Below are 25,095 nucleotides of genomic sequence, written 5' to 3'. Positions count from 1 at the left end.
TTAGGATGTTCAATCAGCGAAAACAAGCTCTGAAACACATCCGACAAAACCAAACAAAGTGTCTGTCGCCGTCTGTCATCATTCATCAACGTCTACACATCATCCACCTTTTGTGTTTGATGATGAAATATGATGATGCTCTCCGCTGCCAATAACAGTGCAGTACTCTAATCTTCATTTAAATACATTTTGCGGATTTTACCTCAAAGTCCACAGTTTCCATCCAGGCCTGGAAATGCCAAATCATCCAGAGAAACATCAGCCAAACGTTCCTCTATAAAACTATATTCATGTCAGTTAATCAGAATATATTTGAATATATTTCATCTGATTAAATCTCACTCGCTCTAATTAGTAAATGCATGAAAGCGTGTAGTGATGAAGCAGAGGAAACACACGTGTACTTTAGCACATTCACAAACACAAAGTGACACTTTTTTCAATTAAGTTTTAGCGTTTCAAACCTCACAAGTTTCTTTTCGTCAGATATTCTGCTAGAAAAGTGTGTTTGTGTTGCTGTGATATTTTATGAAATACAAACATCCGGATACAATAGTGTACAACTACAGTTCAATGACGAGTAAACATCCTGAACTGACCTTCAGATGTTCCAGGGAATCGAGTGAATAAGTGTTTTGTTCGCTCTGCTTTTTCCTACTATCACCTGAGAGACTTCAGCTGAGTCTCCATCGGGGGTTATAGACGTGTGTACTGTACGTCCCTGAACGAGAGTAAAGATGACGAGAGCCAGAGGAAATGGAAATACACATCCTGAGGTTTTTCTGTCAGAGCTTTAATCACCTCATTCACAAATCCACACGCTAATAGGAAACGTGCTCTCTGTCAGGATGTTCCACCTCGTAATCTCTTTAACATTCAAATGTGCCGTTGGATTTGGGACGTTTTACATTTTTATTTGCGTAATTAATTAATTCATTTTCAGCTCGTGCTTGGCTTCTGCATGTACATGGACAAATTAAAAAGCCCCTACACTTGAAGGCTTTCCTGAGCGCTCTTCGTGTCGAGTGTTGATATTTCCATACGGATTAAGGGAAAAGGGAAGGTTTAGGGGTGTGAGATGTAATGGGAAAACTGTCTGTTTTTCTCTCTAACTGGCAAGGCGAAGTACACTTCAGACACACTTACTGTCAAAACCTCTGAACATCACTGCGTCAGCACCTCAAACACACTTTACTAACTAAACATTTGACAAAGCTGTGTTTGTTTGCAATGCTAAAATCAATAAATGTAGAGAATGCACGATATATCAGCCACCATATCAGCATCAGCCGATTTATGTTCATTTGATGTTATCATTATCGGCTTGATAAGAAGGTTTGGCTGATATATTAAAGCTGATTGATAGTGTATTATTTCCTTCAGCTGAGACGCTTCAGATGCCACTGTTCAACATGATGATTATGAATTGCTTGAAATATGATTGGAATCACTTTAAAAAATGAAAATACAGTGCAAACGCTGTCATATCGGCTACATAAGATTATCATGAGAACATTATAAATGTGTGTTTGGGTCGTGGCTTTAAATGGTGAGACTTGTGTTTTTGTAATCAGGCTCTCAAATATTACATAAAAATTTGGATTTGGATTTATCGACCAATAATGTCGGTTATCGGCTTTCAAATATAAAGAATTATCGGTTATCGGTATCGGCGGAAATTGTAATATCGGTGCATCCCTAAATAAGTCAATAGCTGTAGTGTTGAGCTTGATGCCGCACAACTGTGAGATGGATTACATGATCCTGGATAGCAAAATATGGATTTATATTTCTGATCCAGATGAAACTTTATGACCTGGCTGATTGAAACACACTGAGACTTCAAACATGGAAGAACTACATCGAGAACATTCAGGGCAGAGATTAGACTTTAGATGTGTGTCTTCGGCTCGACGTGACCGATGGGCCTCATGCGAGACATTCATCGTTTGCTTTACTGTCTGACAGATGAACAACACACATCACTGACCCTTCCAGAACTTCTCGTCTGACATCATCTCTCATGTTTACAGTGTCCAAACTGGACGTCAGGCTGAAAATAACCACACAAACGTAATAATCAGGCCGTGGTCTACAAGCAGGTCCTCATATATGGGGCAGCGAGAGCCTCGTGGGCTGAGAAATGGGTCGAGACACACACAGACACACACAGGGTCACACAGACACACACAGGGTCACACAGACACACACTGACACACACAGACACACACTGACACACACAGACACACACAGGGTCACACAGACACACACAGGGTCACACAGACACACACTGACACACACAGGGTCACACAGACACACACTGACACACACAGACACACACTGACACACACAGACACACACAGGGTCACACAGACACACACAGGGTCACACAGACACACACTGACACACACAGGGTCACACAGACACACACAGGGTCACACAGACACACACTGACACACACAGGGTCACACAGACACACACTGACACACACAGACACACACAGGGTCACACAGACACACACAGGGTCACACAGACACACACTGACACACACTGACACACACAGGGTCACACAGACACACACAGGGTCACACAGACACACACTGACACACACAGACACACACAGGGTCACACTGACACACACAGACACACACAGGGTCACACAGACACACACTGACACACAAAGGGTCACACAGACACACACAGGGTCACACAGACACACACAGGGTCACACAGACACACACAGGGTCACACAGACACACACTGACACACACAAGCTCGTGGACTGGTTCCCGAGTGACGACTGGTTCGGATCGGGGAAGGTGACTCTACACCAGGTCATTGTCTGGGTCTGAAATTGCACTTCATCGTTTGTGTTTATATATTTTTTAACCTTTATTTAACCAGGTGAGCACATTGAGAACACTTTCTCATTTACAATGGCGACCTAGCCAAGATAGAAGCGTCGAGGTACAAAAGAACATAAAGTTACACATATAATTACAAGACAAAGAAGTACACAATAAGCGTAGGAATGCAGTATGCAGGTCAGCAGATCGAACATTTACAAATTTATACAAATAGTGCAAAAAGTGTCAATATATGGAGGTAAATGATTGATAGATAAAGTGGCGTTGCTCTGTCCCATACAATCAATGGAGGGAATAGATGTAAAGGTCTAATAAGGATGTACTGTTGTCAGGTACAAAGTGCTATGCTTAGAACAATATGAAAGGTGGCAAAATTGCAAAATAGCAAGTGACCATTGCTGGATGGGGAATATGCAAAAACATCGAAACAAAACAAAAACAGAGACAGCCATGATAGATTAGAATGTACAAATAAATGTATTAATGGCCAAAGTGTGAATCGGGTTAGCTTGTGCAATGGTCAGTTAATAGATTCGCTAATAGTAATTTGAAGGTGGATAACGGGACAATGGATTCAAGCTTCAGAGATTTTTGAAGTGTATTCCAATCATTAGTTTGAATTGTTCTAGATATTTTTTGCCTCTAACCTCAAAAGACTGTCATTATTTCACCCGCTTCACACTCTGGAACATGTTATACTCTACGTATAGTTTGAATAGATAATCGACTGATGTTCTGTTCATTATTCCCATACAGAGAAATATTTAGTCTGAAAATAAGTCATAAGTGTTTTGGGTTACACTTTATCTGGTAACACTTTATTTTAAGCTGTCAGTGTTACAGTGTAATTATGAATTTAAGTATTGTGTAATAATAATTAACTACATATACTTCTATCGGATTAGGATTAGGGTTTGGTTTCGGGTTAGTTGCATGTTATTATGCATAATTTATAGTTATTACAACAGTAACTACATGTAACAAGGACACTGTAAAATATAAAAGTTAATACTTGTTCAAAACAATCACTTTTTGATGTATATAAAATATTATTTTGTACAGCTGTACATTGCAGGTGGAGAACGTCTGAAGGGGGATTTTAATATTTCATAGGGATTTTAACTTCAACCTTTAGCATTTATCTTTTTCTTTGAATAATTGTTTCACACTTCTTCAGACTCAGCACTAAAATGCCATATGCAAATGATTGCAGTTGTATATTTCCAGCCTGTGCTGCTGTATAATAACTGTAAGTATAATATAATATTGGTCCACGTGCACTTTAGTGTGTTCATGCTCATAAGGAAATGATCAGACACATCATCATGTGGGACAGTCGTTAGCATTATTTGAATATTCCTATTTTAGCATTATGTCAAGAGGACGTAGAGCCAGGGTCTACCATATGGGCAATCTGGGCCCTTGCGCAGAGAGGGGCCCTCCGTGATCTGAGTTTTTTTTTTTTTTTTTTGCCACGTACGCTGCTACATAAAAATAATATACACAAGGCTTGGCCTCGATCTGGATAATTATCCAATCAGAATTTTTAAAAAGTGTATATTACATTATATGATCTCTTATTCATGCAAATGCTTTTAAACAATTCATGTGCGACAAGACAAAAGTGTGACTGTGACACACACACACACACACACACACACACACACAGACACAGACACACAGACACAGACACACACACACACACACACACACACACACACACACACACACACACACACAGACACACACACACACACACACACACACACACACACACACACACACACACACACACACACACACACAGACACACACACACACACACACACACACACACACACACACACACACACACACACACACACACACACACACACACACAGACACACACACACACACACACACACAGACACACACACACACAGACACACACACACACACACACACACACACACACACACACACACACACACAGACACACACACAGACACAGACACACACACACACACACACACACACACACACACACACAGACACACACACACACACACACACAGACACACACACACAGACACACACACACACACACACACACACACACACACACACACACACAGACACACACACACACACACACACACACACACACACACACACACACAGACACACACACACACACACACACACAGACACACACACACACACACAGACACACACACACACACACACACACACACACACACACACACACACACACACACACACACACACACACACAGACACACACACACACACACACAGACACACACACACACACACACACACACACACACACACACAGACACACACACACACACACACACACACACACACACACAGACACACACACACACACACAGAAACAGAAAGACGCGCGCGCGCCAGTATCGTGCACACAGACAACACGCCAGAATACAGTTATCTTTCGTGCTTGAATTTACAATAACACACACAATTATGCCAAAATGTCCGTTTTGTCGAGTATCTTCATAAAATAAGAGCTGTCTTATGATGAACGTGAAGAGAATGAGGCGCGTGTCTTAAAGAGACAGCAGCCAATAAAGCTTTCTGTCAGTAAAGTTAATCAAAGAACAAAAAGAAAAGAGAAAATGACTCACTGCTGTTGACTAAAGGTTTTTTTTGTTGTTGTTGCTATAATAAGGATTAGTCTATATTTAATTTATAATTTATGCAGTGCAGTTTGATAACTTTATTCAATTTCGGTAGGCCCTATATGTCCAAGGTCTACCTGTTAGACAGGCACAGCTCAATATGACATTTATTTTTAACTCTTGTATTATGAGACAAATAACAATTTTTTTATTTTTTTTTTTTATTTGAAAACACAGTGCATTTAGTTGTTGTTTCTAGTTTGAGTTGAGAAATAGGCTACACATTTCAGCATTATCACTAATCTGTGTGTGCATTTTACTTGAGAAATAAGCAAGTTAACTCATGAAACCATTTGTTTACTATATCACAATCGCAATATTGACCTCAATAATCACAATATGACATTTTCCCCAAATCGTGCAGCCCTACTTTTCAGAAAAATTGATTTTGTATCATTGTCTTTTGAACTAGTCATTCAGCTTTTGACCAATAGTGATTGGCATGTTAAATCCCACACCTGGTGGGCCACCTGTGTGTGTGTTCCTTTGGAGGGTGTGGTTTTCAGGTAGGGGAGGGGGCCCATGATCATCAGTGCCCAGGGGCCCCTGGGGGTACTAATCCAGCCTTGCGTAGAGCCAAGCAGTGCTTTTGTTATTTTACACCATATTTTGCATAAAACACTGAATAAATTACAGCATGCATTGAGGAAAGTCAACATTATAGCAGAGAATGTCTAATAAGGGGAGAACTTCCACTCTCAGTAAACTTCCGGCTTCTGAACTGGTTGCAGTTCCACTCTGGCTCCATATGAGGGCGCTCATAGGACGAGTGCAGAATGAATGGAGGTCTATGGCGCTATACCCCTCAAAATCCACTTTTCTCAGGATATAATTTTTTGTCTAGTAATTTGAATGTTGTATTCGAAAGGAGATGCAAAGAAATTACACATTGCTGGGTGTTCGATTTTTTAGAGTCACTTCTTTGCTTTAAAAAGTCTTTTAAAATGTCCATTAGTCACTTTGGTGCTGTTACGATGAGGCAGGAATGAAGCAGAGAGAGAATCCATATGCAAGCATTACATTTAATAACACAAACAGGTAATCCAGGCAGACAACTGAACACAGAACTCAGGATGTGAACAGGGAAACAGCTATAACGACCGACAAACAACAACTGTAGCACAGAGGTTTAAATACAAATGCAAACAAGCTAAACATAACAAGGGGGCGTGGTAAATGAGAAACACCTGGGGAGACTAATCAACATAACGAGGAACTGCTAAACATGGGACAAGACAGAGGAACACAGACATGAATCATTACATAACCCCCCCCCTTAAGAGTGGCTTCCAGACACTCCCCAGGAAACAATAGTTCAGGAGGGTGGTGGAGCGGAGGCGGACCCGGGGGCGGGATGGAGGGCCAGGCCCGTGGAGCGGAAGAGGACCTGGAGATTGCGGCAAGACGGGAGGCCAGGGTGGAGCAGGCATTGCAGGCGACCCGGGTGGATCAGGCTGTGCAGGCGACCAGGGCGGATCAGGCTGTGCAGGCGACCAGGGCGGATCAGGCTGTGCAGGCGACCAGGGCGGATCAGGCTGTGCAGGCGACCAGGGCGGAGCAGGCTGTGCAGGCGACCAGGGCGGAGCAGGCTGTGCAGGCGACCAGGGCGGAGCAGGCAGTGCAGGCGACCAGGGCGGAGCAGGCAGTGCAGGCGACCAGGGCGGAGCAGGCAGTGCAGGCGACCAGGGCGGAGCAGGCAGTGCAGGCGACCAGGGCGGAGCAGGCAGTGCAGGCGACCAGGGCGGAGCAGGCAGTGCAGGCGACCAGGGCAGAGCAGGCAGTGCAGGCGACCAGGACGGAGACGACCCTTCAGGCGGCCAGGGAGGAGACGACCCTTCAGGCGGCCAGGGTGGAGACGACCCTTCAGGCGGCCAGGGTGGAGACGACCCTTCAGGCGGCCAGGGCAGAGACCATGGCACAGGAACAGACATTGGTTCAGGAACAGGAACAGACACCGGCTCAGGGACAGACACCGGCTCAGCGGCGGCCATCTTGTCCGAAGACACTGGCTCGGCGGAGACCATCTTGTCCTGAGACACTGGCTCGGTGGTGGCCATCTTGTCCGAAGACACAGGCGTGGAAAGAGGAAGAGGAACAGATTCAGGCTCAGGCTCAGTATCAGGAACAGATTCAGTCTCGGCGGGACGAGACTCTGGACGGGCGGACGTGACGTGAAGCTCTAGCTCGGCAGGACTGACGTGAAGCTCTGGCTCTGGCTCGGCAAGACTGACGTGAAGCTCTGGCTCGGCAGGACTGACGTGAAGCTCTGGCTCGGCAGGACTGACGTGAAGCTCTGAGCTTGACGGGACTAGCGGCAGCGAGGTTTTTGAACTGGGTAGGACCAGCGGCGAAGAGGACTCTGAACTGGTTAGGACCAGCGATGAAGAGGGCTTTGAACTGGACAGGACAAGCGGCGAAGAGAGCTCTGAGCTGGGCAGGACCAGCGGCGAAGAGGGCTCTGAGCTGGGCAGGACCAGCGACAAAGAGGGCTCTGTGCTGGGCGTCAGGACCAGCGGTGAAGGCTTTGTGCTGGGCAGGACCAGCGGTGAAGGCTTTGTGCTGGGCAGGACCAGCGGTGAAGGCTTTGTGCTGGGCAGGACCAGCGGTGAAGGCTTTGTGCTGGGCAGGACCAGCGGTGAAGGCTTTGTGCTGGGCAGGACCAGCGGTGAAGGCTTTGTGCTGGGCAGGACCAGCGGTGAAGGCTTTGTGCTGGGCAGGACCAGCGGTGAAAGCTTTGCAGGCATGACGAGCGGTGAAAGCTTTGCAGGCATGACGCGAAGAGACTCAGGCTTTGCAGGCATGACGCGAAGAGACTCAGGCTTTGCAGGCATGACGCGAAGAGACTCAGGCTTTGCAGGCATGACGCGAAGAGACTCAGGCTTTGCAGGCATGACGCGAAGAGACTCAGGCTTTGCAGGCATGACGCGAAGAGACTCAGGCTTTGCAGGCATGACGCGAAGAGACTCAGGCTTTGCAGGCATGACGCGAAGAGACTCAAGCTTTGCAGGCATGACGCGAAGAGACTCAGGCTTTGCAGGCATGACGCGAAGAGACTCAAGCTTTGCAGGCATGACGCGAAGAGACCCAAGCTTTGCAGGCATGACGCGAAGAGACTCAGGCTTTGCAGGCATGGCAGCAGCCATCCTGGGGATAAGAACCAGGCGTGGCCGCCTACTTGGCTGAAGATAACCCTTAAATGCTGCTGGATTCATCGTTTGGTCGGTCGTTCTGTTACGATGAGGCAGGAATGAAGCAGAGAGAGAATCCATATGCAAGCATTACATTTAATAACACAAACAGGTAATCCAGGCAGACATCTGAACACAGAACTCAGGACATGAACAGGGAAACAGCTATAACGACCAACAAACAACAACTGTAGCACAGAGGTTTAAATACAAATGCAAACAAGCTAAACATAACAAGGGGGCGTGGTAAATGAGAAACACCTGGGGAGACTAATCAACATAACGAGGAACTGCTAAACATGGGACAAGACAGAGGAACACAGACATGAATCATTACAGGTGCTTTCACGCTCTGCACTTTCTTTTCTCTCGAGGCATCAACAACACAGCTGAGCTGACACAGGTGAACACACGTGCTAGAAGAGATTTTGTTTTGTTGTTTATACACACACACACACACACATGGCTCTGATGCCATCAAGCGGTATCTCTGGTCGTAATCAGTCCTTCACTGACCAATCAGCGTTCATTAGCAGAATGCTAGCGTGTTATGGGCAACAACAACTCAACCTGTAAGAAATCAAAAGGACATAAGTACTCGTTCATTCAACTTTCGACCTATAACCCATGTTGAACTTGCAAAACCTACAATCAAATCTGAGATTTCTCAACGGCAATCGGGTGAAAGAGACAAATTTAGCTGTCTAGCTCCATAGACTCCCATTCATTCTGCACTCATGGGCGATCGCCCCCAGTGGAACTCTGGTGGAACTACAACCAAAATTCGGTACAATTGGACTTAAAGCTGCAGTCGGCAAGTCTGGCAGATTGGGTCGATTAGCCAAAATTTTGAATGTTTACAACTCTCATGCCCCTCCCCACTACCAGCGAGCACCCTCCCATCGAGGTCGTGCTCGTCAGTGCGTCACTGTGCGTGTGTGTACCTGATTTTCTGTGAACGCGTCCGTCTCTTCAGCATCTATCAACACCATGGACTCGGAGGTAGGCTGCCCTGGCTAATCTATCCATAGATAGCAATAACCGAGGAATTGGAAGCTTGTTAGTAGATTTTCTCTCCGCCATCACGCTTCATGCAATCTCCAGGCGAACTTCAGGCGTGGCGTGTGCATGTGATATTAACGTGCGCGAGTGAGGGGGGATCTGTGGCGTGTGCACGACCTGTGATTGACAGTCAGATCTCACACCCCCCTGCGCTGATTGGACCTGATGAAGCGGGAGCGCTGGATTTTTGCAAAACAAATAACACGCTCCAGGTGGAGTTAGAAGCTCGGGTTTTTTTCTAAAACCATCTTATTTATGTTGTTCTGTCGGATTATAGTGTCAATTTCACTGAATATGATCAAAAAAATTTTGCCGACGGCAGCTTTAATAGGGAGTGGCCAGGCTTTCCATAGACGGGCTCTGGTTATACTAAACTTATTCATGCGCTGACAGCAAAGTTTATTTTCCTCATAACTGGCACATGTGCAGTGTGTATTTAAAGCACTTCTTTTTACAGCAAGTTTTATCTGATATATATGCATTTTATTTTCCATCTTCACCAGGCCAGTTATTGTTTATGGTTTATGTATGTTTTCATTCATCATCTGTGATTGTAGTCTAAAGCAGTTTTGGTCTAGAAATCGTAATTTTTCCTTCAGATTTCTTGCCTTGTTTATTGATTAGAATATTCACGCACCATATTTTCCCCATTTGATAAAAAATGTTCAAATTATCACCGGCCTGATTAATGCACCCTCACAACAGCGCCACCTACTGGTCATAAACTTAAAAAACTGTTGTGCTGCTTCATAAAAAGTGACATATTCCAATATTAGAACTAGATTTGTTTTGTAACACTTTACAATAAGTTTGCATTTGTTGTCATTAGTCACTGCATTAGTTAACAACAGTTCTAGTAAAAAAGTTTTGAGTCAAACATTTCGAGTAAGCTGTTTCCCTGTAATGAGTTGCATCAAAGAAAGTCACATTTGAATGTGATCGTGCAAAACTGAAATTATTCGGCGTAATCTGTTTACGTGACTTTTACTCGAGGCAGAGGAGCGTCTCTGTTGCATTAAACTCTCAGTATTGCAGAACACAGTGGTTGATATTAAATGTCACTGGCCTTTGTGAGTGACTGTAGGAGCATTGCACCAGCTCTCCTCTCTGTAACCAGCCAGTCAGACGCTAATTTCCGGATTTAATAATCTTTCTCGTCAGTGACGGTTGAAAGTGACAATAAAAAGGAGGCCAAAGGTGTCCGAGGAGTCAAGGGAAGAGCCGATCAAAGCCGAGGAATCAAAGCGGTGAGTTTCCTAAATGAGTCTGGCGACCGCTGATAGAGACACACACGTTTACACACACTCTTTCTCCATCCTTCCCTTTTAACGCCTCGCACACACTGCAAATATGCTTTCTTACTCAGTATTTTTGTCTTGTTTCCAGTCCAAATATCAAAAAATTCTTACATTAAGATGCATTTACTGAAGTAGTAAAATGCCATAAGATATTATGTCTTGTTTTCTAAAAAAAAAAAGAAAGAAAAAAATTTGAGTGAGTTTTTGCTTAAAACAAGCAAAATTATCTGACAATGGGGTGAGAAAAATCATCCTGTTTCTGTTTGAATTAAGATTATTTTTCTGACCTCATTGGCTGATAATTTTGCTTGTTTTAAGCAAAAACTCACTTAATTTTGATTAATTCCCCAGAAAACAAGACATAATATCTTATGGCTTTTTACTCATCTAGTAAATGCATCTTGATTTAATGCATTAATGTTTGCAGTGTGTGAGGACTCTTTGCTCTTCCTCAGTTCACATAAAGTAAAGTGACCTTCTTCTCTTCCGCAGGTTCTGGTCAATCGTGTCCCGCCGCCACACACCATCCCAGTGGACACACACCGGTTCAGATGTATCCTTCACTTTAAAACACCTTCATTTTTCATCTCACAAGCACCTGTGGTGTGTGTGTGTGTGTGTGTGTGTGTGTGTGTGTGTGTGTGTGTGTGTGTGTGTGTGTGTGTGTGTGTGTGTGTGTGTGTGTGTGTGTGTGTGTGTGTGTGTGTGTGTGTGTGTGTGTGTGTGTGTGTGTGTGTGTGTGTCTGTGTGTGAGTGTGTGAGTGTGTGTGTCTGTGTGTGTGTGTGTGTTTGTGTGTGTGAAATGTCAGAGCGGTCTCTCTAGTTACTGCTTTTTTATTGTAAAATGGTTTGTAGAAATATATTCTTAACACAGGCTTGAAGATGTGGTTGATTCCCAGGAGGAGGAAGAGGAGGATGAGGAGGGAAGACAGGCCGGTGAGTGGAATTAGTTTCAGAAACATTTTACTTCTGTAATGTGACAAATTTTTTGAGTGAAAGCGGATGAAAGCATTTGGGATGAGGGTTTGTATTGGGATGAGCGGTTTGTATTGGGATGAGGTATTGGGATGAGGGTCTGTATTGGGATGAGGGTCTGTATTGGGATGAGCGGTTTGTATTGGGATGAGGGTCTGTATTGGGATGAGGGTCTGTATTGGGATGAGCGGTTTGTATTGGGATGAGGGTCTGTATTGGGATGAGGGTCTGTATTGGGATGAGGGTATTGGGATGAGGGTATTGGGATGAGGGTATTGGGATGAGGGTTTGTATTGGGATGAGGGTTTGTATTGGGATGAGGGTCTGTATTGGGATGAGGGGTATGTTTTGGGATGAGGGGTCTGTATTGGGATGAGGGGTCTGTATTGGGATGAGGGTCTGTATTGGGATGAGGGGTCTGTATTGGGATGAGGGGTCCTTATTGGGATGAGGGGTCTGTATAGGGATGAGGGGTCTGTATTGGGATGAGGGGTCTGTATTGGGATGAGGGGTCCTTATTGGGATGAGGGGTCTGTATAGGGATGAGGGGTCTGTATTGGGATGAGGGGTCTGTATTGGGATGAGGGGTTTGTATTGGTATGAGGGGTTTGTATTGGGATGAGGGGTTTGTATTGGGATGAGGGGTCTGTATTGGGATGAGGGGTCTGTATTAGGATGAGGGGTCTGTATTGGGATGAGGGGTCTGTATTGGGATGAGGGGTCTGTATTGGGATGAGGGGTCTGTATTGGGATGAGGGGTTTGTATTGGGATGAGGGGTTTGTATTGGGATGAGGGGTCTGTATTGGGATAAGGGTCTGTATTGGGATGAGGGTCTGTATTGGGATGAGGGGTTTGTATTGGGATGAGGGGTCTGTATTGGGATGAGGGGTCTGTAGTGGGATGAGGGGTCTGTATTGGGATGAGGGGTCTGTATTAGGATGAGGGGTCTGTATTGGGATGAGGGGTCTGTATTGGGATGAGGGGTCTGTATTGGGATGAGGGGTCTGTATTGGGATGAGGGGTTTGTATTGGGATGAGGGGTTTGTATTGGGATGAGGGGTCTGTATTGGGATAAGGGTCTGTATTGGGATGAGGGTCTGTATTGGGATGAGGGGTTTGTATTGGGATGAGGGGTCTGTATTGGGATGAGGGGTCTGTAGTGGGATGAGGGGTCTGTATTGGAATGAGGGGTCTGTATTGGGATGAGGGGGAGTAACGGTTGACTGTGATGGTGAACTCACGCTTGAATCTGCTCTGGTTTGTTGAGATTGGAGAAGCCCAGCAGAAAGCATGAGAGAGAGTCTGGACACACACACTCAGTTCACGGCTCAGTGGGAAGGGCTGATCGACGTCGAGCGCCAGCGCAGGTCTGAAGCCTCAGTCACACACACGTTTCAGAAGCTTAGAATGAGTGTGTGTGAAGATGATGTTTGTTCCTCAGTCTTGCAGATGTGGAGCAGCTTCTGATGTCCTGTAGCGCGTTCATCTACTCATCCATCAAGAGCTTCTTCTCCTGCTTTCCTCCAGTCAAGATGGCCTCGCTCAACCTGTCCGGTAACACTCATACACTGTTACACTGTTTCAATCAAACTTTTTTTTTTTTTATCTTTAGTAATTTCATTTAAAAGATTTTTTAAGTAATTTTTTTGTGGAAAATTGTAAAAATACAGCAGCCGCACACTCAAACACTGTGCAAGATCAAATTATTTGCAAGCTTTCGGTCTTACGACCTTCTAAAATATTGTTATTTAGGTTTAATTCATTTTCAGTTTGTCAGTTTTAGTTGTTATTTATTTCCATTTAATAATCAGTGCTTTCATTGCTCAAACTTATTTCACTGTATTGCCAAGGCCACATTTCAAATTTTCACTTAAAGTTTTAAATTAACAGAAATGTTTTAATAGTTGTAGTTGTTTAGCTGTATAAATGTATCTTGATTTAAGAATGTTTAGATATGATTGTGCTGGAAAACGAGACAGAAACACTGAGGAAGAAGAAGATTTTTTACAGTGTATCTCTTTAGCATGAAGGTCTCAGCAGGGTCCAATATTATTTATGAACATGAATATGAATATGAAGTGAACACCTGCAGAATCACACGTAGATTTGTTACGGTTTGTTTGATCTCATTAGAACTGAATGTGACTTTATGAGGTCGTCAACAGACCCGATGATGATGTTTATGAATATTAATGGTGCAGTTCTTGAAAATAAGCTTGTTCTACATGCTCTAAATCCTCGTTCGGCACATTTATAAACTCTTCACCCTCCACATGGCTTCTGTAAATCTACAGTATGTTATATATATATATACACGCTCTTTAATTTTATAACATGTCTTCACCGAGTGATCTTAAGCATCCGAAGTGAAACTGATCCTAATAAGTGTCTGAATCTTAATCTCTGAATGTTGGATCACATTAATATTATCTGGTCTGTTCTAGTTACACTAATGTTTGTCTGTGCTTCATGTGATGTAAAACACTATAAAACACTATAAAATGTGCCTTTCAGATCCAGTCAGTCACTTATTAGGAAGTTTTCATCTGACACTATAGATCACCGGCTCTTAATATGAGTAAAAATGATATTAATTAGTCCAGAATTACAGTAGCATCAGAGATACACTACATCTGCAGTTCCTACATTCATAAATATCATACCTAATGTTTAAAAATACACCTAACCCTAACCCTAAATTTTACACTCATATGGCCACCTTTCCTTAACCCCCAAAAAAGTATTCTAATCATATTTCAAGCAATTCATAATGATCATGTTGAACATCTGCATCTGAAGGAAATAATACAGTATTTATCAGCTTTAATATATCGGCCAAATCTTCTTATCGGACCGATAACGATAACATTAAAAGTGATCACATGTTGGATATTGGAGTAAGAAAATATGTTTTATCCTTATTGCTTGTTCACACCAGTGACAATAACAGGCTTTTAATCCTGATCCTGTAAACCATAACGACTGGAACGGTTCACTGGTTATAAAGAACAGAAACCCTGAAGAACATTGAGCTCTGAACTCTTCTGGAATCCTGAAATGAATGTTGTGAGTTTCTACACATGATAAATCAACATCTGTAACTCTGTGAAAGTGTTTATACGAGCCGGACTCCGTAGAGAACTGGTTCTCCCGCAGGTTTAATCCTCTCGAGACACACAACACAGCTCAGTAATCCAGCGGCGCTCTTCATTCTTACACCAGTGAATGTTTCCAGCAGAAGCAGCTTTAACAAGAGAATACACACTTCTCTTACTCAGTGTTTGTGTCTTGTGTCCAGTCCACATATCTAAAGATTCTATATGTGTGTTTCAGGATGTCAGATGGTCTTTCTCTTGGACTGCGGTCAGAGCCGAGTCAGCGTCCAGAAGAGGTGAAACACACACACACACACACACACACACACTCAAGAGAAAACTGCTTTATTACAGATGAGCAAAACTGATTTTATCTTTAAAACAGGAAAGAGTTTATTGTGTTTGATTGACTTGTGCTGTATTGATCTCTCGAGGGTGATTACGAGCTTCTCTTTTACCGTTTCTGATGGAATTACACATGTGTGTCACTGCAAATATTATTATCAGTACAGATCATTGTTAGATCACTGAGACACTATTATAGTTTTATGGATGATTTTTATTTTTGTTTTCCATTTAAATGTTCATTTTAGTGAGAGTTTTAGGAAGTTTGTTTTAAATGTCTATATTGAACATATTTTGAAGATTTTAAGGAAGCTTTTATTTTTATATTTTCCTTTTTCATTAAAATTTTAAAGGTTTATATATTGTTTAGTTTTTTTTGTCATTTTATTATGATTTTTTTTCTGTTGTTTAAAATATATCCATAAAGTACTTATTTTGAACATTTTCAATTAATTTTTAATTTTTCTATTTTCGGCTTTAATTAAATTAAAATTTTGTGATATAAATTTTGTTCGTTTTTTGTCATTGTTATTATGATTATTATTTTTATTTTATTTTTAAATATGTCCATAAAGGATATACTGTATTTTTTATATTTAAATTCTTTTATTTTATTTTCTAGTTTTGGCTTTAATAAAAATTTCAGTGATAGAAGTTTTGTTTGTTTTTGTCATTTAAAAAATATTTATATATATTTGTTTAAGATGTCTATATAGAACATATTTTTCATATTTTTACGTTTTTATTTTTCATATTTTCATCTTAGAAAGGTTTAGTTTTAGAAATTTTGTGTGTATGTTATTTTTATTCTTTCTTTTTTTTGTCTATATACTTTTTATCCATTTTTATTTCAGTTTTAGTTTGCTATTTTGGTACATCAATTAAACTAAATGAGAATGTTGAAGTAACAGGAATGTATTTATGTATTGTAGTTTTAGTATGATGTCAGTAAACTGATTCAGCGCTCTCTCCTCGACCGGATGATCCGTCATTCAGGGACAGATGTTTTCATATAGCAAGAGCTGTGACGAACACATATAGGGTTTCCTTATATTAGCTGATATTATCACATTAGCATATAGATGAGCTCCGAGATAATAGACATGAAAAACACAAAACACCAATTCTGCGTTGATTTACTTCATTGGCGTCAAAGAAAGGATGATGTCATTCAGTCTAACGATATCCTGTGACCATATCAGTTCAATTAAGTGGAGAAATAGAGCAGAATCTGACTTTTCTTAGGTTTTTTTTTGTCTTTTCTTAATCCAAATTTGCAGGTTTAAATGAAAAAATCCCATATTTTAAATGTGTTTCAAACTTTTGCGCTGAAAATATTGAAAGAGTGTTTTAGCAAAACTGATGTAAGTTAGGATGATAAAACACTTGATCCAGGTTTATCTCCATCTCCTGAATCTCTCTCTTTCTCACTCACTCACTCTCTCTCTCTCTCTCTCTCTCTCTCTCTCTCTCTCTCTCTCTCTCTCTCTCTCTCTCTCTCTCTCTCTCTCTCTCTCTCTCTCTCTCTCTCTCTCTCTCTCTCTCTCTCTCAGATGGGCTTTGGCCGGTCCTGTCGGGTCGGTGTATCTGATGACTCTCGGGGGGGTTCGTTCTGTCCTGCTCAACCAATGGCAGTGCAGCGCCTCAGCCAACGCTGGAATCCTGCGCTCGCTCATGGACGGTGAGTCAAACACACGTTTACACTCATGCGTTCGGCTGACGCTCTTACCCAGAGAAACCTGTGGCTCATGCTGCTCTTGAGCACTTCTTGACGACTCGCTGCTGTGCTCCTCACGTGTAAGTCTCTGTGGATATAGGCGTCTGCTAAATGACTGGATGTAAATGCATTAAAGGACAACATTAGATCAGTTCAAGCATTCCCTGGGAATGGAACACACAAGCTTCAGGAACGTCCTTCACTGATACTGGAAAATAATCTAGTGTAGGATTTACTATCAAACAGTTTCCACTCAGAAATTGCTAGTAAGTTTCAAAAACAACTGCAAAGAAAATGGCAAGTAACACATTGAATGTGAAATGTTTGAAGTAGAAAAACATATTTAAAGCCTTTATATATAATGCGTTGTAAAATATGTTTAAATACCTTCTTATAATACATTGTGTGATCTCATGAAAAATTTTAAACACAGTTATAATACTTTATCCATTGAACACACCTTTAGAAAGTATAATGCATTAAAACACATGAAATTTGGATATTTATGAAAAGATATAATGCATACTATTATAGCGTACATTATGAATACCTTTATAATGCATCAAACATAAATGCTTTAAATAAAGTGTTTCCATATTCAGACTCCAATCATCTCTTATTCACAGCTTTACATTTTACACACATGTGATGCTTGTTCAAAAGCACTTTTGAAATCAACTTCGTGTGTGTGTGTGTGTGTGTGTGTGTGTGTGTGTGTGTGTGTGTGTGTGTGTGTGTGTGTGTGTGTGTGTGTGTGTGTGTGTAGATCTTCTGAACACAGGACTGACCTCAGGACGGGCTGCTCATGTTTTACGAACACACAAGTCAGAAAGAGCAGAAGTCAGCGGAAAATCATCCAGCCTGACAGGTGTGTGTGTGTGTGTGTGTGTGTGTGTGTGTGTGTGTGTGTGTGTGTGTGTGTGTGTGTGTGTGTGTGTGTGTGTGTGTGTGTGTGTGTGTGTGTGTGTGTGTGTGTGTGTGTGTGTGTGTGTGTGTGTGTGTGTGTGTGTGTCTGCTGCATGTGCACATTTAAGTGTTTGTTTCTGCAACTGAACAGCCGAACTGATGAAGGCTTGTGGTGTGTGTTTCTCTTGTCTCGTGGTGTGTGTTTCTCTCGCCGCTCTTCAGACGAGGCTTCGGGTGTAAATGTGGATTCTTCTTCTGATGACGTCCTGAGGAAAACACCTCTGAGCTCCAGTGCTTTCAACTTTGTCATCTACGGACTTCCTAATTTAGTGGTTATATGAACAACTGGAGATGTTTGTGATGTAACCTCCGCAAAACACTCTGAAATAACAATCAGTTACTAATGATTTCCTTCTGATTGTCTGTTTCTTCCACTTCTCTTTTGTTGTTTAAAGGTAAAAGTTTAAAGCCAGTTAGCATGTAAATGTTACGATCAGACATGTTCCTCTTTTGTTGTTCTTGCTGTCAAACAAATATTGATAATCCCAAACTCTTCAGTAATAAATGATGAAATTCAAGTGCAATCATGAGCGTCATGTGACTTTTTCCACTATAAACAGGGTTCGTACGAGTGCTTAAAGTGCTTGAACTTCATGAATTTGATCAATAAAGTAATATTTTTCGTCTGATATAGATACTGCCCTATTTTAACGATCTGAAACGCAAGTATCAAACGCGAAACGCAAGTAACTTTGTGGGCGGGTCTCGGGCGCTGTTGCTATTATACCGGCGGGATAAATGACTCTCCGACGCAAATCTAAAATGTGTTGGTCTGAAGTAGCTTCATTACTCATAGGTGTGGTTTGGGCGTAACGTGAAATAAACCAATCAGAGCGTCATCTCACATTCCCTTTAAGAGCAGGCACGCTTGTTCCATGGCGGATTGCTATTATAACGGCGGATTTGCCAGACGCACGCCAGGAGCGGTTCACAGCCGAGGAGACCGACGTTCTCGTCAGGGCCGTAAAACACAGAGAAGTGACATTGGGGATGGAGAAACACACCCAGTTTAGCTTCGGTTAAACAGGCGTATCATAATTTGGGTAAATGTGTAAGCTAGATTTATGCCTATTTTTTCACATCTTCATGGACACCACAATGATTTCCCTCGTGTGGAATATTTTTCTGTGTAATAATGTATGGTTTTCTAAAAGTGTGAACTACTGTGTCTGTGTGTAGATGAGAGAAGTGTGTGTGTGTTGTGCACACGCTACATTATGGCCAAGCATGCGCCCTTAAAATAGCATCTGAATAACATGTGCAACACCAAACTAGGTTTCTCCTGGTCAGTGGCGGAATTGTTTTCTGAAACTGCAAAATAGCACCAGGGAACGTTTGCGCCGGAACACGCCTCCTCTTTTCGCTGAACCGCCCCCGGGAGCACAAGTTCATTCCCTAATTTACAGACGTGCGTCTGTGGAGGGAAAAGTCCGCTGTGCGTCGGGTGCAGAATAGGAATGATACATGCGTCGCTGTACAAAGTCAATTGCGCTGGGTGCAGGATAGGGCCCATTGAGGCATTTCTCACGGCTATGAGTGTGATATTGCTCATAAATATCCAAGTATATGATAGAGCCTTCATTCTTCTGCTCAATCATATATTCATGGGGGTAAAATAATTTAAATAAGGAATATTTTTATCTATTTATCTTTTTGAAAATTTGAAAGATAATAAAGATATTGTTTGATAAGTAAGATCTCTGATTGTAGTCCTTGAAAACTGAAAAAAGTAGTTCTGGAAAGTTCTGGAATATATACAGTATCGACATGAACGCTGTAAAGAAGTGTTTGTGGAATGGAAAGATGTTGAAGGTTCTTCGATGCCTTTATTTCCCCTCCTCTGTCGGGTGTGTGTTCTCTCTGTTATTTCTCTCATCTCGTGTCTTCGGGACTGTTGTGTCGTGGAGAACCGATGAAGACGAGGATCCGTCCGTCTCTCAGAGGAAGACGAAGAGAAAACAGGATTCATCCGTCAGGAACGAGATAAAGGTAAGTGTTGTAATTAATTCAAACTATTCTGAGTTTCTGAATAACGAGTTTTTCATCCCATTGCAATAAGAATATTATCCATAATCCAGTAAATCACAGTTCTTCGTTAAGTCTGATTGACTGTTAATCACAGACCTCTTAATTGGTTTACAAATTTATAATGCAAAAAAAAAATAAAAAATACAATCCTGCTCTCAGTGAGTGGGAAGAGTTTAATTTTCATTGATTTTTAAGAACAACAACCCCCATTTTTAGACATTAGTAACACAAAACGAACTGGTTTATAGTGTGTGTGCTTTATTAAAAAAAGGGATTTCCAATAGAAACATCAGGAAACTCAGATAAGATCCAGATGATGATAAAGGTGAGTACTTCTGTTTATAAAGGTGTGTCTATTTCTCTGTCTAGAATCATGAATTCAGATCAATGGGGGAAATATTAATATTTCCAAATGTGTATGTATATATATATATATATATATACACATACATACACACACACACACACACACACACACACACACAAAAACACACACACACGCACATACATACACACACACACACACAAAAACACACACACACACGCACACACACACACACACACACACACACACACACAGTATACATATTCTTGTGGCATCTGTCTCATAAACGTCATCTGGGTCGGGTTGATTTGGGGAACAATTTCATAATGTTTGGGAAAGAGTCTCTTCTGCTCAGCAATGCTGCATTTATTTGATCAAAAATACTGTAAAATTGTGAAATATTATTGTAATGTAAATCATCTGTTTTCTATGTGAATATACAGTAAAGTGTAATTTATTCCTGTGATCAAAGCTGAATTTTCAGCATCATTACTCCAGTCTTCAGTGTCACATGATCCTTCACAAATCACTCTAATATGATGATTTGATGATCAAGAAACATTTATGAATATTATCAGTGTTGAAAACATTCACTGACTGCCATCAGGTGTGTTTATTTCTCTGTCTGGAATCATGATTCAGATTAATGGGGGAAATACAGTATCTGATTATTTGACCTTGTTGGCAACTTGAGTTGATGTTATGTTCACCATATTTTGTAGAGCCGCAGTCATGTACTGTAACACACACTGTTAGTTGTGTGTTATATGACTGGTTGTGTGCATTTAGTGTCTTCATTCTGAGGGTTTTGCGATGGCGACTGAAGAGTAACATTACACTGGATCCTCCTCACCTGAACATCAGCGACTAGATCATATTAATAGATCATATCCATATACCAGTCAGGCTCTATGATTTAACAGTGCATGATGATTAAACCGGGTTAGTTTAACTCAATCCTGGGTTAGTGTTTAGCAGAGCGATTGGCTTTAGTCTCTTGTCCGTTACTGCTTAATAATACACTGATGTATGAATAATTACTACTAAATACCAGAGCAAGAACCAGTGATACTTTAATATCATTGAGATACTATTATAGTTTTTGTTCAATTTTGAATTATTATATTTAACATCATTTTGAATTTGTTTTTATTTTATATTGTCCATTTTAAAGGTTTTGAAATTGTGTTGTAGTTTTTTTATTAAAATGGTGAATCATAGTTTTTATAAATTTTTATTTAATTTTTATTTATTTTAGTACATCAGGCTGAAATAAAGTAAGTTTAGGGGTTTTCATTTTTTTTAAAGATATTTTATTTTATTTCAGTTAACGTTTATTTTTATTTATTTTCTCAAGCAGCTTTTTTTATGTTTTGAGTTTTGTTTTAGCTTTAGTTAACTAATAACCCTTGTCAGAAAAACTGCATGGGCTTCTATATGTTTATTAGTTAATTGCACTCATTTGTCATTAGTGGAACAGGAGTGCAGTCAGTGTTTGTACATCACTCGCGTTGAGTCGTAATAAACCTGCTGGTTTCAGTGTTTCTGAAACCAGTTCTTCAAGGTTTGATTGACAGCTCAGAGTGTGATGAGGTCTCTGTGTGTGATGACCTCATCTAGGTAAGACTGGAATAGAGAAATTGTTTTCTCAAACTTTTTATACTCCATATCACAGGTGGAAAACACATTTCAGAGGTGAGAATACCCAGAACAACTCACAAATAAATCTAGTTTATGTCTAAAAGTGGAGTTAAACACAGCCTTGGTCAAAGCAAACTGAAGTCAGATATCTAACAGAAGTACTCCTAATATTCAGATTATGAATTGTTAGTATTTATTAATAGTTCTAGTGTTTGCTTGATTACTCACATAAAACAAAATATATTGCAATATATAGCAAATCTCTGCTTCATCTCAAAATGTGACTATATGTTCATCCAGCTCTAATCTGATAATTCAGGCATGAAGATATTCATGATTTACTGTAAACTTGCTTTGAAACCGTACTGTGAGAAAGTGCTTTACAAATTAATGTGGCTTTTTATATCAGTGTGTTTGTTGTTGGTTCTATGAAGACAGAGGAAGAGCGTCTCGTGACGGACGGTGTTGGAGTCTGAACAAGTAAAGTAAAGGATAAACATATGATCCCATCAGTTCATCATCATCTTCATCATCACCACCATCATCATCATCTTCATCATCATCATCTTCATCACCAGATGAGAGGTTTGAGCGCTTCAGTTTCTCTCATCACACTTCAGTGTTTGATTCACGCATATAATCCTTAATTTTCCTCTTCAGAGGAGGTTTAGCTCTCGATGTGCTGAGCTTCAGTGATGCTGAACTGAGACCATATTCAGTATATTTAGATAAAGCAGCTGAAGTGGAAGCCAGTTGTCCAGCATTCAGGAACTCTTTTTGTTACACACAGATTAAAAACACAGAGATGAAGATTGAAAAGGAAAAGAGGATTTCACAGACGAGTGGAGAGCAAACTCAGAAAACTGAAACTGCAGCAGGTCAAACTCGTCCTCAAACACAAGGCAAGTTTATTTATACAGTATATTTCATATTTCACACAAGTGCTTTACAGAAAGGAATTCAAATAATCACAAAATAAAAGCAAGGAAAATCAAAACAGTTATAAAAGAATTTAAAAGAGTAAAACGAGGATACATGGATAATCTTCTCATCTGGCAAAACATCTTATTTTTCACAACTCTTAGTTTTACTTTGAGATTTCCCATGATGATCACACCCAGATCTCCACGACTGAGATTAGTGGTCATAAATGCGGTTTCATGATGTCACACCTCATATGATGTCAGAAACATTCAAAAATGTATTTTCAATCATATCATAACAAGATGATGAAATGTATTTTATAATGAGAAGCCAAAACACTGCAGGGAATCTCAAACATATATCATTATCATACATACATACATATCATTATCATATCCTAATGAGGTAACACATCTCACTATCATATTATAATAGGATAACACATCTCATTATCATACATCTCATTATGTATAATCATACATCTCATTATCATATCATAATAAGAAAATACACATCTCATTATCATACTTATTATGTGTAAATCATACATCTCATTATATCATAATAAGATTACATGCATCTGATTGTTAATTTAGTAATAAATATAATTTTTATTAATATTTTAATCCGTTTTTATAAATTCTGTTTTCATTTTTATTTTATTTACAAATTTTGTTGTGTTTTGTTGTTTTTTAAATGTCTGTCTGTAGAATTTCCATAAATTTCTGATTTCTGGAGTGATAAACAGAGAAATCCAAAATCCCCTGTAAAAACCTTTAATAACGTCTAACATGTCACCAAAATCAAACAAGACTTATGAGCAGACTTATGAGCCTGACTTATGAGCCTGACTGATTTGCATACTGAATGTATGCAAATAAGTGTATATTTAATTAGATAGTGGTTGATGTTTAATTATAACTTGTAATACAATGCATTTCGATTAATCCACTGGGGGAAGTATGGTGACATGTATTACTTACATTTTTAAAGTTGTATTTTGACGCTATCCACCAGTGGCACTGGTTTAAATAACTAGTAAAAGCCTGATCATTTAATTTCAGTTGTAGAAACTTCTTTAGCATGTTTAGTCTGTACTCATTAAAGCGTGTCACTTATCACATCCGGTTCCTCTTTTTGGCTCTGTGACCCTCTGGAACTCTCCAATGCCTCATTCCCTCATGAGACTGCAGTGTTTTAATTAGATTTCTGTTAACAGCCAGTGCCAGTGCAGTGACTGCTGTCCTCCTGCTGTCTGAAGCCTTCATCGATCACCAGCATCCGCTTTCTTCCAGAAACTCTCCTCTCCTCTATCCTGCGCTCATAGATTGTCTCGCTCTCATGGGACGGTGAGCAGGAGCTCCTGCCAGTTGTTAGAAGGCAACAGGTTATCATTCAGTCCGGGATTATTTCACTGAAATATTCGCAAGCTGATTTGACACACACTGGATAAATTGGTTTAATTCATATGCTGTAAATTGGGACTGTGTGTGTGTGTGTGTGCGTGTGTTTGAGAGAGAGAGTGTGTGTGTGTGAGTGTGAGAGTGAGAGTGTGTGAGAGTGTGTGAGAGAGTGTGTGAGAGTGTGTGAGAGTGTGTGTGAGTGAGAGTGTGTGAGAGTGTGTGAGAGTGTGTGAGAGTGTGTGAGAGTGTGTGAGAGTGTGTGAGAGTGTGTGAGAGTGTGTGAGAGTGTGTGAGAGTGTGTGAGAGTGTGTGAGAGTGTGTGAGAGTAAGTGTGAGTGTGAGAGTGTTTGAGAGTGTGTGAGAGAGTGAGTGTGAGTGTTTGAGTGTGAGAGAGTAAGTGTGAGAGAGTGTGTGAGAGTGTGTGAGTGTTTGAGAGTGAGTGTGAGAGTGAGTGTGTGTGAGAGTGTGAAAGAGAGTGTGTGAGAGTGTTTGAGAGTGTTGAGAGTGTGTGAGAGAGTGAGTGTGAGAGTGTGTGAGAGTGTTTGAGAG

General features: G+C 40.9%; 1 protein-coding gene across 1 annotated transcript in view; it reads left to right on the top strand.

Moving 5' to 3' along the window:
* The window catches only part of LOC309491518 (cilia- and flagella-associated protein 46-like), a 39,642-nt gene extending 20,893 nt beyond the window's left edge, over positions 1-18,749 (top strand). Inside the window, exons 14-22 of the mRNA XM_082190566.1 lie at positions 10,990-11,075; positions 11,619-11,679; positions 12,009-12,062; positions 13,370-13,469; positions 13,544-13,656; positions 15,436-15,493; positions 17,096-17,223; positions 18,026-18,127; positions 18,388-18,749. Coding sequence (XP_082046692.1) covers positions 10,990-11,075; positions 11,619-11,679; positions 12,009-12,062; positions 13,370-13,469; positions 13,544-13,656; positions 15,436-15,493; positions 17,096-17,223; positions 18,026-18,127; positions 18,388-18,506 — 821 coding nt within the window. The 3' untranslated portion in view covers positions 18,507-18,749. The remainder of the gene's footprint in view (positions 1-10,989; positions 11,076-11,618; positions 11,680-12,008; positions 12,063-13,369; positions 13,470-13,543; positions 13,657-15,435; positions 15,494-17,095; positions 17,224-18,025; positions 18,128-18,387) is intronic.
* The last annotated feature ends 6,346 nt before the right edge of the window (positions 18,750-25,095 follow it).

Source organism: Leuciscus leuciscus, assembly GCF_965113295.1.
Source record: "Leuciscus leuciscus genome assembly, contig: HAP1_SCAFFOLD_317, whole genome shotgun sequence".
NCBI classification, from domain to species: Eukaryota; Metazoa; Chordata; class Actinopteri; order Cypriniformes; family Leuciscidae; genus Leuciscus; species Leuciscus leuciscus.
The sequence above is the reverse complement of the archived record's forward strand: the minus strand, read 5'-3'. Positions and strand labels throughout refer to the sequence as shown.